Genomic DNA, 20,890 nt, shown 5'->3' on the forward strand with positions numbered 1-20,890 from the left:
ATAGTAACTGCTGTCTTTGCCTAAATTCTACCAAACACATCTTTTGAGGTATGGAGGCTTTTTTCTAGATTGTAATCTTCAGTATATGAAATTAGAATATTAGGATATATTTATATATGGGCACTCTTGCTATGTATGTGTAGTGGCCAGGGGACGATGGCTGTGCCAACAGATTGAAAACCATGACCTCTGAATGTACCACCTTGACCTCCATTCTCTCGGATTTTCAGATGACGTCCAGAATCTTTTAAAGTTGAGAGGTTCAAAGTGTTAAACACCTTCATCATTATCTCGACTCTTTCGTGATTCCCTGAGCAGTTGGTGTAGTAAGCGCTTTTGATGAATTTCTAATGGAAATGGGTTTCAGAGAGGAGCTGCTGCATTTGCTTTTAGTTTACTGCAGGTTCCCAGCCCCCTTCCTTGTCGGTTTTGAAAGCTCCAGTTGTCCATTGTTCAAGGCATTTAATGCTATGCAGTATGAATCTAACATGAAGTCCACCCGCCAAACCATTAGCCCTGTTCTGGGGGCACCTTCCTGGAGAAGAGCCTCTTTTTCTAATTCTCACATAAGCCCAGGGAAGGATAGCCGGCAAGTGCCCCTGCGGGGTACAGTGACGCTACCGTGGGATGTTGAAATGCTCTGAATGAACTGCAGATCCAGGCCTCGGCTCAAACCCACGCTCACCTCTTCCCTACTTTATCCCAGACAGCGAGTATTTTTAGTCCCAGAAGCTGTAACGAATGTGATTCAAAATCTTTCAGTTATATTCTTTGGGATGCTATTGAGTCAAAACCAGAATTAAATAAAACTAGAAAATATTTTTTTAATGTGTAATGATTACAAATTTATGACAATTGCCATTTCTTCAAATGACATATAAAATAAGAATATAAAATAGGCATCTATGAATTTGATAAAAAAATTTTCCTGGAATACAGGAAACACTCCAGCACAAAAGAAGCTTGATGTAATTCTTCCTCTTTTATTTATTTTGGCATTCTTTCTTTCTTTAATACAAGGTGATATGCAGGCTAGGGTGACCTAGAATTCTCACCCCCTTCTCTTTGTTAAACAGTGAGTACATGGATGGGGTCCCCCCTCAGGGGAGATTATGTGGCTGTATTCTCTTTGTTTATCTTTCACCGTGTCTTTATAAAGGAGAATTTCATTTTTCTTCATCCTACATGCTTTAAAAGATAAGACTCCTCCTTTTGTTTAATCCCAGGGTTCTACCCACTTTCTTCCCAACTGACTTTGAACTCTTGATCCTCCTGCCTCCACCTCCCAAGTGCTGAGGTTATAGCTACTGTCAGTGTAACATTTTTATGTAGATCAGCTCTGTTAAAAGCCCAGGCCCAGACCCAGGGTTATGACTGTACCTGCCCAGAAATCTACCCCATCTATGATCTGCTGGAGCACATGAAGGGACCTGACCCACAGACCCAAAGCTGCAGGATCTCCACAACACAGGGCAACAGCAGGATACCCAGGAAGATCCCCAGTGAGCATCCAGCATCAACAGTGTAGAAACCAGAGGCCTTGAACCAGACCAATGACTCTTTGCATTGAACACTTGCAAGTAAAGAAACATGGACAAATGGGTTTACAGCATGACTCGCTGTGTCACACTGAAGCTTCCATGATGAGATTTTTAAATGTTTCCCTTTTTGTTTTTCTGATCGTTTTTCTTAAATTTTGTTTCATTTTTCATGTGTGTGTGGGGGGGGTGTGTGTGCAAGGGCAGAGGGCAGACACGAACGGATGGGGAAATGAATGGGATCAAGGTACATGATATCCAAGACACATAGAATAAATAAAAAGAAAGAAAAAAAAAAAAGAGGGAAGAACCAGGGCACAGTTACAATAAAATCAAAGCAACACCAAATTTCAGAGAGAGAGAGAGAGAGAGAGAGAGAGAGAGAGAGAGAGAGAGGAGAGATAAAGAGAGAGAGAGAAAGAGAAATATAGTTCTCTGACCTATTTTCATTCTCTCCACCTGTTAACATGGCCAGATTTGTTCACAGTTTTGAGTAATGGGAGATGGTTCTGGGAAGCAGGGAGGGCTTTTTCCTGGTGGCCCACGGAACCTCCATAGTCATGACCAAAAGTTAGGCAACTATTGTGCCAAAGCCACTGGGGCTCTGATTTCAGGCTTGATGGCTGCTTGTGTTAAATTCCTAGACAGACCATCATCAACAGATTATAAAGCTTTCAGTTCATGTATACTTTACTTAGGTGTGGCATTTTCTATTTTATTGTATTATTTGATGGCCCTTACTGAAATGGGAATGTGGTTGACTCCAAATGCCTCCCTAAACCAAACTGATAGTGTTTTAGCTTTAATCAGGCATTGCTCTGGTCAGCCCAGCCACAATTGGTTGTTCTGTACAACATGGGGGATTGGCCATGTTTCCCTCCATCTTCAGGGATGTCCCCATACTCTGCCTCTTGGTATTCTTGCATGGGCTCTTCAAAGGCAACTTACAGAAGCATAGCCTCCATGTCTTTATAGCTATATATAAGAAAACACAAATTGAAGTCAAACCTCAAACCTGTAATGGTGTGCCAAGGGAATTGAGAATGTCACATTAGAAACTGGCAATACAGCAAGTGTTACCAAATATTCTTTACTTTTGTATTATTAACTCTTAGAAAATATTCTGAGGAAATAATTGAAAATATAGAAATAGATTGTTAGTACAAAGACTTCACCTCCATTGTCATTTTAATAAAAACTGGATACAGTCTTCATGTTCTATTATAGCAACAGTAAAAAGAAATGGCAATTTTTAATATAATATAAGCTTTATATATAAAATCTTGGATTGTGATCAATGTATGATATCATGTATGATATGTGATAATAAAAGCCAACAAAATGAAAAACAAACAGCCTTTGTAGATTAGGCAGAAAAATGTCAAACCCAGTGCCTTTTAGTTATTTCAGTGACACGTGGGAAGATTGTGCTAAAATCTCCTTTTAGCTCCAGGCTAGAGCTAGGATACTGAGCCTGCTAAAGGTCACCTTGGGAAAGGCACTATCCACACAGGAAGGCAGAGCTGGCGACAACACATCAGCTGCAGCTGTTCCCAGCATCCCACAATTTTCTCAGCTATGCTTTTAGCACAACAACAGTTTCAGATAATTTCCTTAAAACTTCACCCCTCAAAATTATCACAAAGACAGATTTTGGAAGCTTTATCATTTATTAGAAATTGGTTTCACAGGTGCCTAATATTGGTCAGTATTTAGACTATATAATGCATCATGCATACCAAAGTCCCTCAATAATACCAAAAAGCACAGTGAAACGTCATAGCATTTGCTTAGCTTACTAGCTACAATTAAGGCTTATTTGACATTTTTGTTCAACCCTTTTCTTGCTTTTTGCACACTGAAAAATCCAATGGATCTCTCCACTCTCAAACTTTCCTGAGCTCAGGAGCTCTCCATTCTTAGCCAGACTCAACCCATTCCTTGTAGAGGAAGAGTCTTGTGACAACTACATAGATCTCTGTAGATCCAAGGAATGGTTTACTTTAAGATAACCCAGATATTTTTGCTGTTTTATAAAAATATTTCCCCACGGTAAGTATCCATATTGGTAAAAACAAAATCATGGGATACAAATGACTCCATATTCACTATGGCAGGACTGAGGTATAGCTCATTAATATAGTATTTGCTTTGTATGCATAAGGCCCTAGGCCTGATGCTTAGTGCTACACCCAAACCAAAATACCCCAAGATCAGTATGACAACACTTATGATCACCACTCCTCACAAAAACAAAGCCTTGTTCCTGTTATTTTTACTTCATTTGGGCCTCTTCTTTAGGCATGCCAAGTGACACCTTTAGGATGACTATCAGAGTTCCCTTTTTGCTCCCCAAGTACTTTAGCCCTTGAATTAGAGAAGGAAGTTGCATACACTGGCCTAGCATTTTGCAAAACATTACGTCATGCATGTTGCCCATAATTAAGAGGTTTCATAGTGTGAAACTTCAGCCCCAGGGTTCCTGGGAAAGGAAGTGAGGGAGGTCTGAGGTGAGTAATCACAAGAGAGGAGATGGGGTGTGCCCTTCAGAAGTCTTTCAGGGCCAGAAAATGCTTCCTTCTGTGATGATAAATCATGACAAGAGAGAGTGCTTTCTCAACTGGACACTTATTCTCCAAATATTTGCTATAGGAGTTCAGAAATCCCCACAAATTCATCTTGGTTCTAAATATCTGTTTTTCCATTCAGTGCTGATTTTGAGTAATGTGAGTTCCTTTCCCAGCCTTGACGGATGCGCATGAGGGTCTTGTCTATGCATGGCGTTATGAGGATGAACTTCATCACCAAAACTGTGCATGGGATGATGAGGGCTAAAATATAGGCTGAAGGAAGGCTCCACCTTAGGATCCCAGGGCTGAGGAATCTCTTTCCACCATACATCAAAGTGTGGGCTGTGCACAAGACCAGGGTCAGATAACCCAGTTTGGACTATAAACAAAAACCAAAAACATGGGTGTTAACATCGTCCACATCTTAAAGCAAAGCACTTTGTGCCAAGGAAGTTTACTTGTCAGCAAACATAAACACATGACCCTATTATAATATTTAGGACACTGCTAGATTTAGAAAGAACTATAATCTTTCTACAGAATGATAAATATTTCATTAAAAACATAAAAAGATTTATTTATTTGATGACATGTTAGTTTTATCTTCACCTGGCTGGATTAAAAAGCAGAAAACAAAACAAAAAACAGTTCTAGGAGTAAACCCTTTTAAGTTAGGGGACATAAATACACTGTTTTGATCCACAGAGGAAAATTCTTTTATTGATCACCTTATCTGGAGATCAGAAACAAATGACTTCCAAAGCTCTGCATTCATCTCTGTTACTGGTCAAAACCAGATGCTAGCTGATTTCTATCCCAGGATGAAATATTTCTAAACCGTGGGTCTGGAGTTCTGAGTTCTGAAGCTCAGTTTTTCTTTTCCATCCGAATTCTTTGAATTTGTCTGCGTTTAGCCCCTAGAAGAAACTTCAGGATTTGATAACCAAAGCTAATTTCAGTTACTAGTGGTCTGTTTTATTATAGTATGCATGGGAGTTTTCGGGGGGGGGGGCTTTTCAAACAAACTGTTGGCTTCCACCTCCAGACCTTCTGGTTGCTCAGCTTGGGTGGTGCCTGGGGCTTGTGGCCCAAAAAGTTTCCTAGTGATGCTTCTGTGCTTCTGTGGCTCCTCTGGATGTGACAGGCACTGTGAGGCCCACTGGTTTCCAGGAACAGTTACTACCTTTAATAAGGTGTCTGCTGGCTGATACATGGAAAGGCTGAATTTCTCTCATGTAGACCAGGAATAAGTCTAGGGTAGTGATGCTTATCGAATATTGTTTGGAGTTTTAAGCTTTAGGGTAAATCTGCCTTTTCTTATCAGTATGCCCAGATTGTAAGGTTGAATTTAGAAGGTGAAATTTTGTCTCTGGGGTCTTTTTCACCTTCTACCTGATGCCTTCACACTTAGTTAATAGCTTTGTGGCACTCTTCACTCTATAGTGTCAGGGGTAACTCTGGAGGTAGTCAGGAATCTTGGCAAGTTGTTCTAAGCAGAAAATGAAACCCTTATGGAGTCTGCCTGTCAGGCTCTCAATTCCTTTTCCACAGTGAACAGCTAATGAGATGACTGGGAAATTAAGATGATCAAATGAACAATCAGACATGATAAAAGAGAAAAATAGAATATTTGTAAAAAGCTGTATTCATGTTGCAGTACTAAGACATTTAAATTTGAAACACTTACCTGGACAAACCTGAACTCTCTCCAGTTGACCATGTTGCTTACTGATGGCAGGGAAGTGATTCCCAAGAGAAGAAACAGAAAAAATCCCAGGATTCCCAGTGCCAAGTAGGAATCATTAAGCCAGGCCGTAGAGGTACTAAATGGGTAGTCTTTATTAGTCAGGGCCTATGAAAAGTTAAAAACAATTAAAATGGATGGTCCCAACACCCCACTCTTTCAGGGGGACTGAACCACACCTCTGCACACATTTCTTGCACAAAGCAAATTGTGTATTTTTCCTTACTGATCACTTAGGAACGGTTTCAAGAAACTACACTTGAAAAGGTAATTGCTCTTCTGTGATTTTGTTATAATTCTCATTTCCAGGGGTCACATAGGAAGTTTTTATTTGCCCTATACATCTTAAAACAAAGCCAATATACATTTCAACCTTCTTTAGCATGGGGCTTTCTGTTTTTCAAACAAAGCATAGTATCCTCAAACAATCACTTCAAAATTTGGTTTTATATTCTGTTTAGGGTATATTCTGTTTCTGTCTCCTCTCTCTCTCTCTCACCTCTCTTACACACACACACACACACACACACACACAGAGTTTGGGCCTTTCATGCTGATTATGTCATAATTCAGCATTAAATCTTTTGTATCACACTGTGAGAGGAATAAGGCGATGTAGTGTGAACCTTACTCAAGAACCTTGCATGCATTTGTTAGGGTAATGTGTGAGGATATACTTGTGGACACAGTGCTGGTGAGTTGGTGACTTGAGACTGCAGCAAGCTCTACCAAGATCATTAATTTCTAAACTGGAGTGGACTTGTAGCATCTCTGCTGTAATTCCTGAAAGGTTACTTGAGTTGATTTTGCCTTTGAATATTCATAAGAGCATATTTGCTATTTTTTAGAATTGTTCAGTTTTTATGGCTATTGAGGACAACTTCTCACAGTCAAATATGAATGGATTTCTAAGTATCCTTTTGTGAAATTGTTGTATTTCTGTAGCACATGTTTGGGCAGACTCCATAGTTAGTAGACAGTGGTTTAGACTTAAAGAAGAAATTTACATAAAAACAGAAGCTTGAAAACTTAGATTTTGTGCTTATTGACTCTTACTCAAAGGAACTCTTTAGTTCCAAATCTGCCAGTTTTTCAGTATCTCTGTGAGTCCAGGATTACAGATCTAGAGCCAAGTTACTCAGGAATCTAACTTTTATTCTCAGTGGTTCTATGTGATCATAGTTGGATTCATTTGCAAGCCCAGGGATAATGTTTCTGATTCTTGATACTTTAAAAAAAATGAAAATACTGGATGGATTTGACAATTCATGCCCCTAATCCCAGCACTTGGGAGATGGAGGCAGAAAGATCATGAGTTTGGGGCCAACCAGCCCTAAATCATAAACTATCTCAAACAAAACAAATAACCCCCCAAAAAATCCAAAATGAAGAACAGACTTTGGGAAGCAATGCTCTGTAGTTGTGAAATGGATTGTGGTAGAGCAAGACTGTGCTTTGATATAAGGAGTAGAGAAATACAGAGGAGTAGAAATTTACCTGAGTAACGGTTCCATTTCTCAGTCTCCATCGTACATAGTAACGAATAGGAATCACAAGTGTGTAGATGACATGAAGGAAGGCAAATCCCAGAGCTACCAAGCCCAGCTGCTTTCTGCACAGCATCCAATGGTCAAGCCAGTTTGGGAATTGGCGGTATTTTGTACCTCGGTAGAGCTGCAGAATGGCAGCAAGAATACCAGGGAGGTATACCAAAGCAAGCAGGACCAGTGCTGTGATAGGAAAGACACGATTCGGGATGGAAATAGCCAGGCGAAACGTAGTATCTGTCTTCCCATTCACATAGGGATATATCACTTCTCGTATAGCACAGTATACAAAGAAGAAGACACACAGCACAGAAGACAAGTAGAAAGGGAGCCTCCACATAGGAAATAGTTGCAGAGGGTAGCTCTCAATTTCATTGGCTGCCACAAGAGATCCTTGATCCAATGGAGTGAGTCCAAGGGTACGAGCAATGTCCATCACTCTGTGCTTGGCTTTGCTATCATTCCCACAGACAAACACCTAAGTTAAAAGAGTTAGTTTCAGATATTTTTTATTTAATAATAATTATCATTAAACTTTATAAAGTATCATGTGGAAAAATAACATACTAATGGACCATTTTCAAAACAGAGATATAGAATCAACACATCTAGTAAGATGTTTTGAACCAAGACCATGCTTTTCTGTTGGGTGTGATTTTAGGCACAAAGTGCTGCTATAGGGTAAAGTTCACTGTGACCTAACTAGTCTCATCTTTTTTTGAGTGTGGGCATATATCATTTATGATGATGGCTAATCTCAGTGGCATAAATAAACCCAATTTCACTAAAGTGGAAAGAGTCAACAAGCTGTGAGTTTACTGTATGGGCAAGAGGACTCCAGATTCAGACATCATTTGAGTCCATGAAACTTAATAAACATCAAGGCACACAAGACTACACTTCTTATGGAAACCAATAAAGTTGTCCTTAGCACATATTAGAGAATGAAATATTTACTGGGGATTTCATTTTGGATTTGTATTCAGCTAAGTACATATAAAAACATTCACCTTTGAAAGGCTGAATGCAAGTTCATTTAATCTTACCTGCCGACTTGCATCCAGCGTTCCTGACTGGAGAGCCCAGGCTGAGATGGTGTTAAATGCTTTGACCACATGGGCTCCTGGCACCAACTGAGCAAGGTACTCGGCATTCGATTCTGGATACTGATTGATTTTACGGTTGTTGCTGACATCTACCAATATTTTTCCTCTGAGGGGGTCAACCAGTTCTGTGAGGAAATCGTAATGCTCTCTGTGAATGGCCAAGATTATGATGTCAGACTTTGAAGCTGCCTCGGAATAGCTCAATACCTCTGCTCCCCTGGGCAGGAGGCTGGACACCTGGGGGTTTCGACTCCCCAAAATAACAGAATAACCACATTGAAGCATTTTAAATCCCAAGGATTTTCCAAAATCCCCTGTTCCAAAAATGCAGACAGTCTCTTGCTTTTCTGAGGAATTGGTTGTCAGAGGGAACACATCTGCACACGTTTTCTCCATTACTGAAAGCAAACAAAGGAAATTAGAGGCGTGGAAACTCAAAAGGACTTACAGATCATCAGCTTGTAACAGACACCCCCAGACATTAACAGAAAAATGTGCAATATTTACAATTGCAACTGTGCGTCTTGCCTGGGAATCCAGGCACAATCGGTGTTCAGTGCTGCTGTTTCTATAACTTCACACAATAATCTAAGCTACTCTATTCTTTTGGAGGATAGTATGTCTTTCTTCAGGAAAACTTTTCTCAAATTCTAATTTCTCAAGTTCTAATAGAAACTTTTAGCTAATCTAGAAGCTTGTTTTTGGGTAGGGACTCTGACTTTCAATGATTTAGTTTCTGTCCTGAGAAACTAAATGCACTGGCTAGACAGTTAACAAATATTTGTTAAACATGAGCAGGATGGAATTTGGAAGTCAGAAGGAGCAGGCTCCTCCCTGTGTTTCAGGCAGTGTGTGATAAAAAGGAGGCTGAATAATTAAAGTGTAACCAATAAGCAAGAGAGAGAGAGAGAGAGAGAGAGAGAGAGAGAGAGAGAGAGAGAGAGAGAGAGAGGGGTTAGAGCAGAGAGGATGTTGCCCAAAGACATTATTTCATTCATTCAAGTGCATTGACAGTAAAATTCAGTTGAGTTTGGTGCACAGTTTCCACACCAAATATAACTGGTGATCAGTCACTGTAGCTTTCATGTCAATCATGAAACATACATAAAGCTTGCACCTTTTTCTAAAAAGGGAAAGGAAACTTTGGAAATTTTCCCTTTCTGAGCTTGTCTGAAGTTGTGCAATTGCAGAACACACAGATCTTCACAGTCAAACAGGAGTTGAGAGAGAGGAAGAGAGGAAGAGAGAGACAGAAAGAGCCAGAGAGAGGAGGAGGAAAAGAAGAAAGGGGAGGAGGAGGAGAAGATGACAAAATAATACAGGACTTTTCTGTAGCACCACAGAAAGTGTGAATAACCAACAAATTGATTTTTACAAACTACCTGGAGATGCCCTCAGCAAGTATCAAGAAGGGCATGAACACATATGGGAAATTATCTGGGGATGAGCAAGGTTCTTCATATGTAAGCATGTTGACTTTTGAAAAGTTCTTTGCATCCATAAATGCAAACTAGTATATAGCAAACTTGGGCAGCTATTTTTATAGCTCCAATCTTCAGGCTGCCGGAATGACACAGTCATCTTTCTGTTCTATAGACCTCCTTTGTGTGTCAAAGGACTGCCTATCATCTCTTCATTTCCCCCATTACTCTATCCTAACGGTTTTTGCTCTCATATTTGGATTCCTATGTACAATGAGTAAGAACTGGTGAATTTATTGGTAATGAGAGGCTAACTTCTTTATGGCAATTATCCTCACTGTTTTCTGCAAACACAGTGATTCGAGGTGAACCAGACCATTAGTGCATTCTAACTTTCTGTAAAATTTTGTAAAAATTAAGATATTGACTCTGTGGCACTGTTTCTTCATTAACGTGTGTGTGTGTGTGTGTGTGTGTGTGTGTTTGTAGATCCCAAGGACAACTTGGGGTACTATCTTCAGGAAAGGCTGTCTACCTCCTTTCAGACAGGGTCTTTCATGGCCCTGAACTAAGCAAGGTTAGGTTGGCTGGCCAGTGAACCCAGGGCCCCATTTGTATCCTCTCTCCATATGCTGAGATTATAAAAGCCCTTTAGCTTAGCTTTTACATGGGTCTGGGCATCCAGTTCAGGTCCTTGTGCCTGTAAGACATGACATTACTGATTGAGATCTATCTCTTCAGACAACTTTAGCACTGACTCTTCCTAGCAACACAGCTTCAGCAAGTTTTTCAAACCCAGCTTCATCATCTTTAAGGTGACAGATAATATCTGCTTAAGAGATATTGAGGGTTAGATTAATTTGTGTATCTCAGAACAGTGTTTGAGAATGAATGCTCAATAAGCTAGTTATCTTTAATAGGTTATTTTATCTATTCAGTATCTAAGGAATATAACCCCTTAATCATTTAATTAATATCTATACAAAGTATATAACTTTAGCATTAATCATGCTTTTATAACTGATTATTTTAAGTATATAAAGGTAATTTGAACTAGTGATAAGGACATGCCCACTTTAGTCACTTATTTTTTATAAATAAAATTTTGTATGAAATGGTTTTATACCAGATGAACTTATCAAAACACAGATATAGAAATTAAGTATACATTTCTCTTATTTATAATACTTTTTCCACATTTTAATTTAGTAGTCTCTCCATCTTGCAGTTTAAAGTAACATCCTTGGGCTGTCACTCCAACCTTAGAAATTAATTTTCACTTTCAAAACTTAGAGTTGTCACTGGACAAACTGCAGATGTAAAAGTTTGCCCCTAATAAAAGGCAATGTGGTTTACTTATGCCTGGAGCACTGCCTTATTACTTGAGGAAGTTGCAGAGACTCTACGGTTGACACTGTGGCCACATTCCTAGTTCTACTGCCAGTAGAAGCTCAGTTTTGGGTCTGTATGTAATACCTTTTGATTCTTGTTACCGGGCTTCTCTGAGACCTGTGTCTGCCTAACATTCAGGCATAAACACGCACGGGGTACCACAAACCAGCAGGGAACTGGCCTCTGTGGACCCTGAGTTTCTTCCATGGTTCCTCTTTCTTCTGGCACTCCATCAGACACATTTCTTCGGGCCCCTCACATGGCCGCAGTGGAGCCAAGCACTCATTACCTGTGGCTACGGTAAATCTAATTCCCTTTTGTACTGTCTTTCCCATGTTCCTTGACCATGCCCTCTGCCCTCCTCTCCACTTCCCCAGAATTATGTCTCTAATACATCATCGGCACATAACACTTTTTTTTTAATCACTCTACTTGCAGGGTAACTCAGGATAAAATGTAGTTTTTTTTTTTTTCATGAAAAATGTTATCAGACTTAAAGTTGCCATGATTGGAATGATAAAATAAATAATGTGGGAAACATTAACAATTCTTTGAAGCAATTTAATTCTTAGCTTTTGGAAAAAATATTCTAATTGCAGGTGTTCACAGAAATAGGATATATGCATAGAGTGTCTCTTACAATAAGTGCTGAACAAACATGGTTGTCACACCCATGTCAGATGTATTTGTGCATCAAAATAGCTGCCTGTAAACATGGGTTCATGAAGGTAGTAAGGAGTCTTATTCAGTTTTCCAAAATCTCCTACCATACTTTACCCTTAGAAATAACATAAAGGGAAACAGGGAAGAGTAAGAAAGGAAGCAAGCTGAAACAGCGTTTACCAAAGGTAAAGTGGGTTAAAGAATTTAAACAATAGTATTCTCTTCTCTCAGCCTTGAGGGAACCATCATCTGGGTAACTGGAAAGGAGTTTCCTAGCTTGGAAAACTTCCAGGACTGGTGTACTTCTTATGAACACACCTTCCAGAGAGGGTCCTTGGCCAAAGTGCAAGGTTTTGGGGGAGGACACACCAGACACACAGGTAAGGTGGGAGGAGGAGGACGTGATGCAGAGTGATTTCACAGGAATCCTAGGTTTATATTGGCCAGGGATTAGCATACAAATAGTCAGCTGCCAAGTGGTTGATGGGCACAGAACCAATTGTGGTTGAGGTGAAGAATATTGTTCCTGTGTCTCTGCTTTCCACCCCAGGCATTGGAAACTCAGACAGTGTTCTTTAGAGATGCTCCCTCTGAGGCATTCCACAAGAAAGAGAATTGCAGGGCAACCTGCTAGACGATACAGACAGTTCCAGCCTTGGCCATTTCTGTCCAGAGTGGGATCCAGTGTGGAAGCCATTAAGACATACTTTTGTCTTTCTGAGAAGGCTACAGAAATGATACCATATGCTACATAAACAAGCTGATAGCTCTCTTCATTTCTTTGTATTTCACTTAGCGTAATGCCCCTGAGATTCATCCAAGTTTTTGCAGCTTTCCAACATCATTTGTGAGTATTCCACAGAAGAGATGAACACAAACTTCACCTAAACATGTTTCTGGAGACCAAATCTAGAGCTTGCCCATGCCAAGCACATAATCTACCCCTGAGTTGCAATCACAGTCCTAGAGTTATCTTCATCTAATGTAGGATATTTAGTTGTCTCCAACTTGGGCCATTGCAGTGAATATTCATGTACAGATTTTGGCATGACATAAATTTTCATTTGTTTGGGGCAATACTCCCCAGCACAATTACTGGGTCACATGGCAAATTCATGCTGAATTTTACAGAAACTGCTTGACCATTGTCCAGAGTGGTCGCACAGTTCTGTATTTCTACTTAGCAATTTATGAGTTCCAGTAGTTTTCATTTTAGCTATTTTGTTATTTCAGTGTGGTTTTAATTAGCATTATCCTAATGGCTGATGATACTGTACATCTTGTTACATACATACTTGCCATTTGCATGCCTTTTGCCCAGTCTCTCTCTCTCTCTCTCTCTCTCTCTCTCCCTCTCCCCTCCACCTTCCTCCCCAGAGATAAAGTTTTATTCTAGTTTAGTCTGGCCTAGAAATCTATAGAATCCAGGGAGTCTCAGACTTGTGCAATCATTCTGCCTCAGTCTTCCAAATTCTGGGATTATAGATAAGAGCTACCATATCCAGATGTTTGCCCATTTTCTAATTAGACAATATATCTCATATGTGTGTAAAGACAGATTCAGAGGAGGAATCTCACAATTCCAATTAAGTTTGAATTTCAGCTAAATAACAAGTAATTTTTAGAGCAACTATATCCTTTGCAACACCTGAAGCACATTCACACTAAAACACTTATACTAAGAAATTCAGGTCTGACTGGTTGGCCACTTGTAGTCAGGTGGGAAAGTAAGTATATAAATGTTATTTTTTGTGTACATGTTCTCACACATACATATTGTTGCCCATGTTGTTGACCATATTGTTTAAATAAAATTCCAGCAAGCCCACAGCAGAATAAATCACCATTTTGTGATTTCTACCAAACATTCTGGTCACTATTTAAAGTTACTAATATTATACATTCACAGACATTTTGTTTCTCTTAAATAGTTTTGCCTTGTAGTTCAGGCTATCTTAGTACTTGTTGTATAGCTAAGGTTGGCCTTCAACTTAGGATTCTCCTGCTGCAGCCCTGGGTGCTAAGACAACAGGTGTGCCCTGCAAAGTTCATCCATAAGTTGATGTCTTAACACTGCTCATCTATACAATTGCTAGTTAGTTGCCAAAAAGTAGACCATATCAATTACTTTGTGAGAAATGCTGTTTATCTCAGGAAAGCTTATTTGATGATGATGTAGTTACCTTGCAAAAATTGATCAAGTTACAAGAGTGTAACTAAAAATAACTTGCACATCAGGGTTGTGTGGTTCATCTACTCCCACAGCTGGGAATGAGCTGTGATGGTAACTGAACTATGGTAGTTCTGTGGGTGACACCACAGTAATCTAGGCCTATCATATATTTTAATTCTAGTGCAGAAAATTACTTTTAACCAGTTCTTTATTGATATTCTAGTTTGTTTGAGCATTGTGTGGATACATGGTGTCACACTGAGATCTCAACACTGAGTATCAGGGTAAAGTAAGAGAGCTCTATGGTTTCCTAGCCATGTAGGTTAGATATCAATGGGCTTGTTAGATCATGTGCCTGGCACATGGCATGGACAACAGATTCAATCACATTAATTTACCATGACCGTTGTTGGCATTTTAAACTTGGACCAACTTACAAATCTTCAGGTCACCAACAATTTGACAGCAGAAGCAGGAGCCAGAGGTCAGCACCAGCAGAGAGAGCATTCTCTCGCTGACTACAGGCTACCTGGTTTATTTGCATTCTATGAGCAGCTGCTTAATTTGGTATCTCCAGCAATTTACCAAACATTTAGTTTCAGCTAGTGAACCTGGTTATTGTCAGAGATGTTTAGGAAGTGGTTTAATAATTTTAATTTTCAAGTGAGTTTGTCTAAAAAATTTACACCCGTAAATGACACTGGGAAGTATTATCTAGCTATTGATAAGTGCTAAACCAATTAGGCCAATTAGGGGACAGAAGGATTTTTCTGTGTATCTCATCTTCCTGCCTCCTCAGAAACCCTCCTCATGTGGCTTTTCATTCTGTTTTAAAATATCTCCTTGCCATTTTTAGGAATTCTGGGGTGTGTGTGTGTATGTGGGGTTGTTTAGTCTTTCATCGTCGGGCTAACATTTGTGGCCAATTGAAAAGCATCTCTCTAAAGGATGGGCCCCAATGGCTATAGAAGAATCACAAGAAGTAGACAGTTTCCACCATGCTTTTGTTATACCCTGATAGACAAGCTTCCCAGCAGAACTTTCCCTTTGTAATAGCCAGGATTTTAATCTGGGCTCCCTCTAGTGGGTAGAGTTGGCTTGCTGAGTAGAAGGGGAAATCAGATATGGATAAAAATCACCAAATGCTGCACATTAGGGTGGTCCTCTTTAGACAGCCAGTTACCATAGTACCAGAGCTTTCCCTACCTCTCATTCCCTTCTGTCAAATATGGCCCGTGCCCACGGAGTTGGGGAACAACTAACTGGGTGGAGAGATGAAACCACTTTTCTTATCTTGAGTGTATTTTATATCTAAATCTCCCCTTTAGGGGCATCTCTTCTCCAAAGGCTCCCAGGCTAATTTTGAAAACAATCTATGTGGTCTTCAGTACTCTCCTTCTGGGCCAACACAATTTGGCCTATAAATCTAATAACTGTGGACTCTTGCTTCCCAAAGGGAGTTTTTGTGTTCTACCCTCACCAAAAATATCTTCCAGCTTCTCAGAAGTGACTCAAAAAATATAGCAAGAATAATTTAGAATCTCGGCCTAGGAAAAGTCTACAACTGGCACATTATTGTCAATTGCAATGAACCATTTACGGAACTAACTTTGTCTCAATCTTTCCGTTTCCTATACTATTTTTTGTTTATGTGTCACAGAATTGAGCCTGATAAACAAATCACCTTTGAACTTCTGTACTGAATAAGAGTTAACTAGAAACTCAGTAGTGAGTTTGTGTGTATAAGAATGCTTTGACATGAATAATCTCTTTTGAATTGTCCATGGACTTCACACTTTATGCCAGCCCAGTAATGTATGAAAGCAAAGGAAACACCATTTCTACAGTTTCATCTATTAATAGAAGAACAACTATAATAATTTTCATTATTTCTATGTTAAATAAAACAACCTTAAACTTCTCTCCAAATGGCAGGGTTAAAAATCAGACCTTTGACTATGTTAACTGAAAGATTACAGGTATCATCCATTCCCGATGTTTATGTAACTCTTTGGGTAGCATCTTTCCAACACAGAAGTCAGTATTATCAGGAGGGATTCGGTAAATTTTCATATTTCCAGGATATTTACAACAGCTTCTCTGTGCCAGGCATTGTGTTAGGCAAAAAGGACAAAGCGAGGAATCAGTGAGTCCCATTCTCAGGGAGCTCGAGAGAGCATAGATTACAGGCAAACCACAAACATGTGTGAGGGTCAAGCACAGGGATGCACAGACACTGGGGGAATGCATCACAGACTCTGATCCGCTTGGAGACAGGACAAGAACATTTATTAAAGCCTGTAAGAGTTGTTTTAGCCATCATTTAACTTGGGCTCAAAGGTAAGTTCGGTGTTCCCGTATCGTATAAACAGCAAATGTAGATGAAAGATGCATGCTTTCCATTCAGCATTAATTATAATCCTATGCCCTAAATCCATAGCTTTGCCCACTAAGGGTGAGCTAGGAGCCCTAATTTTGTTCTTAATACATTTTATTTCTTTTAATATTGGGTGCGGAGACCAAGGAGACTATCTAGTTTGTGTTCTAACATCTTAAAAATATCAACTTTTAAGTGTGTGTGTGTGTGTGTGTGTGTGTGTGTGTGTGTGTGTGTAGGTTCCCAAGAATGCCAGGGGCATTAAATTCCCCTGGAGCTGTAGTTATAAGTGGTTGTGAATCTCCCAGCATGTGTACTGGGAACTGAACTCAGGTCCTCTGTGAGAGTGGTATGTACTCTTAGCACTGAACTATCTCTCCAGTCCCACTAATAACTCTTTTTTGGAGATGTGTTATATACTTAGATAAATACTTCTTAGTTTTCTTTTAATGTGTAGTTACAGCTCTTAACTTTTCAAAATTACCCTTTCTGTACATTTTCTTTGCTTTTAAGGAGAAAAGTGAACTTCATTCTGATGTTAGGAACAATGATGTCCTTTAAATTTAAAAGAACCATACACCTCTCAAAGTTACTTTTCTTAAATATGCTCCTGTCAAAGCAGAATGAAGAAAGAGCTTGCCACACATGGGTGAATAAACTCTGCAGAATTTAGATGGGGATGTCAATGTCCTACCCTCTTAATTACAGTGGAAATATTTCTTTTAGTACACCAGTGCATTCTTTTTTCAATGGCATGTTTCTGAAAGACAATCTTCAAACAGCATAAGCACTCTTTGTTCTTTATTCTTAAACAATTTTGGATGAAAAATCATTTCTATATAGCCCAAGTAATTTTCTCATCACACATTGCTTTAAGTGTTCATTATCCTTTGGTTATTTACTTAGTTTTATTCTTTGTGTACTGGCTTCTTCTTAACAAAAGAACAAATGTTAATTAAAACCATTTGGAAATGACCTAAAAGTCACTGAGAAGCACTCAGTAGGTTTCACACACCATGAGAAGTTCATAATTGACTAAAGAGCCAGTCTCTCTGGATGCGAACAGGTAACATGAGAGACCTTGTCTTTGTAAACTTTGTTTCTATTATTATCTAGTCTAATCTTTGAATAAGTCCTAAGCTCATCCAGAAAAAGTGACTATGACTTCTTTTTCCTGCTTCTTGTGGTGGGAATTATGATTGGATACTTGGATCATTAATTTGTTAGGCTGTAGGTGCTAAATGGGCTCCTCAGATGACAGCTCAACTCAGAGCCCTAACAAGTCATCTAGCTTTGATGGGTGACTGTGTCTTTGCTATTGGCTTTGTTTCTCTCTCAAATGACGTTTGTCATTCTTTTTTCAGACTTTAAAAATTTTTTTTATAGAAAGCAATAAAAGTAGCTAAATTTACTCATTTACTTAACTGGGTCTATGCACAAATATCTATTTGTGTGTGTACACATGTACGTGGAGGTCAGAGGTCAATGTTTGCCATCTTCCTGGATTGCTTCCCATCCTATGTTTTAATTAGAATACATTAATTATACATAATTATGGGTCTCCTTATAATATTTTTATACATATACATGATACATTCCGAACATATTCACCCCTTCCTCCATTAATTTCACTTGCCCCCCTTGTCCCCCTCTACTTCTTCCCATCTAGCTTTCCTCCTGTGCAGAGTTCTTAGTAAACCAGGAGCTCACTGATTTGGCCAAGCTATCTGGCCAGTGGACTAGGGGATACTTAGTGCAGCAACCCCAGTGCTGAGACACGTGTGTGCCATGGGAACCAGTTTTCTATGAGAGTGCTGGGGACTTGAACTCAGATCCCCATGCTTTGGGGGCAAGTATTTTACTCGCTGACCATGTCTCCAGTCCTTGAATTTATTATGAAGGGGACTAGATAGTGAAGACCATGAAAAACTGACGTGCGTTTCTGCGACTGCAGAATCAGCTATGTATACGTCTATATCATTTAAATACTGGAATTGATGATATAGGGTAAGTGAAGGGTAATCCTTCAAGAGACAAGGTAATGTGGAGTGATGAGTCACTCTAATGTTCTACCACAAACAAACCCATTTCTCTACAGCCATACACACCACACTGCAGGGCTTAATATTTTAGTTTTTTTTTTTTTTAAATAAAAGGTTATAAAAACCTATTTGGCTTCTCCTAAATGGCAGTTAGTAAACTTATTAATGGCAGATGCCATTAGAGGTCAGGTCTCGTGTATGCTTTTTTTCTGAACTGCTAGTTGCTATGTAAGTTTTAGCAAAATCATAAATGTTGCCAAATGGAGAAAGTGCTATGACCCAATTTCAAGGTACACATGTACCATTTAGTTTACAACCTTGAAGGAAGTCTGATAACAGAGTGCTTCATCCTGTTTTCTGGGCTGCTGGTGTTTGCCATGCAGGAGGAATGCATGCTGGTAGGATTTCACACCGTGCTAAATCACAGTGTTCTGAAAAACCCAGGGCCTTGCAAAGGCCATATCTCAAAAAAGTTACTGCTTCAAATAAATGTGCCATTTTACAAAATTACACCTACTGTATCAGAAAAAAAAATGTTCTCTCATGTGAGTGACATTTATATGACTGCCATTTATACAGAATTGGACATTCTCCCACGGCAAGGCTGAAGAATGGTTTTGAAAGCCTGGAGCATTCTCGGAATGATAAATGTGGTGAATCTTTAAGACGCTCCTGGGAGAACAACTGGGTGGTTTCCTTATAAAAACAAAGCTTGTGAAATTATGAAAATTACTCGGTTATACTTCCAACATCTTTTACATCTGAAGCATCTCATCTCAAATCTTAGGGCTTTTTCCCTTGTAGAGCTGGACTGTGGATACTCTTGGACCAATCCACTTTCGACTTAGATTAGAGGAACTGAGACCTAGCTACTGAGCTGCCAGGTAGAACTAGGAAGAGAACCCTAAACACTCCCACCACCCCTTGGTTCAGGCCACTTGCTTTCCAGGACACACCATTCATCTTTTAAAGTGCCATTCAGAGAAAAATAAAAACGCCAGTAACAAGAAAAATAAAATCCCCAAACCTCCTACCACCTGCTTCTGGACAGACATCTGTCCCTTCCCTGAAGCAGTAAACTGCATCACAAACAGTATTTCTCTGGAAAAGCCATCGTGAAGCTGCTTAAGGGTATTTAAATTAAGATCAAGAAACAACCACTGCCCAATTTCAGGTCCGGGTGAGGGATTCTTCAGATGTAGTGTTAGACTGCTACACCGCACATCTACATTCTTCCAGGCTCCTCTCCCACGAGGGCTTCAGAGTTGGACGAATCCAGTCAGACGGAGAAAGAGCCCAGCCCTGGGTCTTTCCCCTCCGGAGTCCCCTGCACCTTGATGCATAACACAACCTCAGGAAGGTAAAGACTGGCTGGATTAACCGATCCTGCTACAGCCTTGGGCGACCTTTTTATGTGAGAGATAGGGGGTAGTTTGCCTATATCTCAGTATCAGCTGGCTGAAAAGTGGGGTCCAGAAAACAAGGGCTGGAGGTGGGCTGAGATGGAAAAGGGACCTCGGCTTCTGGCGAAAGCGTCGAGGTAATAGCCAGGAAAGTGACCCACCTTTGGGAGAGGCGCCCAGAGGCGGTTGGTCAGGTGCAGCTGCGGTGGGCACTGGCGGCCAGGCTTGCAGAGCGAGGTTGCCAGCCGGTGCTTTGCCTGCCTTCGGGCTCCCGCCTTTAAAAAGCCAGAGAGCCAGCCGAGGGAGCCCTCCCCGCCCCCAACCTCCTCCCCCCCCCCCCCACACACACACACTAGATTTCACAAGAGAAGCAGCGAAGCAAAGTTTCCGGGAAGAGTTCAGCCCGGGAATCCCGTGCAACTAGAAGGACCAGAACTTTCTGTGCAGCTCTGGCATGCAGATGAATCCACTTTTCCCTGGCAAGCCGGGCTTAAAAGGGGTTTTCAGGAGCTCTTGGGCTAGCTGCAGCCCAAGAAAAGGGGCAGGGAGGTAGGTGTTTCTTTTCAGTTGGAGCCAGAGGCCTCTGGGCAGCTAAGTAAACAGCATGTGGGCAAGGACCTTAGGTTTTTCTCTTAGTTGCAGCCTTGACTCTCCTGATGAAATGGAAATGGTGGCATCTTTCCCCTGATTCTTACAGAGTCAGAGTTTGAAAGATCCAGAGTTTTCAGGTCTTCATTCCAAATGCAGATCTATCTCTAAATCCACAGGTGTTGTTCCTAGGTGGTACTGGAACCCAGGTATGTGCAAGCCTTGCATAATAAGTACCCTTCGTCCCGTTTATTTTAAACCATCTCTACTTGGTGACAATGAATACAAATTTATCTAAATAGATGCCATACTTTATTATTTGGAAG

General features: G+C 40.2%; 1 protein-coding gene across 1 annotated transcript; it reads right to left on the reverse strand.

Moving 5' to 3' along the window:
- Nucleotides 1–2,793: 2,793 nt before the first annotated feature.
- On the reverse strand, nucleotides 2,794–20,251 carry Steap4 (STEAP4 metalloreductase). The gene is made up of 5 exons (XM_051174591.1): nucleotides 20,138–20,251; nucleotides 8,446–8,903; nucleotides 7,350–7,877; nucleotides 5,796–5,960; nucleotides 2,794–4,487 (listed from the first exon to the last, which is right to left on the reverse strand). The coding sequence occupies exons 2-5, from the start codon at nucleotides 8,899–8,901 to the stop codon at nucleotides 4,224–4,226; spliced, it is 1,413 nt and encodes a 470-aa protein (XP_051030548.1). The 5' UTR covers nucleotides 8,902–8,903; nucleotides 20,138–20,251; the 3' UTR covers nucleotides 2,794–4,223.
- Nucleotides 20,252–20,890: the final 639 nt, after the last annotated feature.

This window comes from Phodopus roborovskii, unplaced genomic scaffold, assembly GCF_943737965.1.
Source record: "Phodopus roborovskii unplaced genomic scaffold, PHOROB, whole genome shotgun sequence".
NCBI classification, from domain to species: Eukaryota; Metazoa; Chordata; class Mammalia; order Rodentia; family Cricetidae; genus Phodopus; species Phodopus roborovskii.

What these genes read in the sequence shown, in the direction of transcription:
- Steap4 (XM_051174591.1), bottom strand. Translation starts at nt 8,901, where the DNA reads ATGGAGAAAACGTGTGCAGATGTGTTCCCTCTGACAACCAATTCCTCA. An exon ending in CGCTGGATGCAAGTCGGCAG is followed by an intron (nt 7,878 to 8,445) that starts GTAAGATTAAAT and finishes CTTTTAACTTAG; the next exon opens with GTGTTTGTCTGTGGGAATGA. An exon ending in GAGAGTTCAGGTTTGTCCAG is followed by an intron (nt 4,488 to 5,795) that starts GTAAGTGTTTCA and finishes TTTTGTTTATAG; the next exon opens with TCCAAACTGGGTTATCTGAC.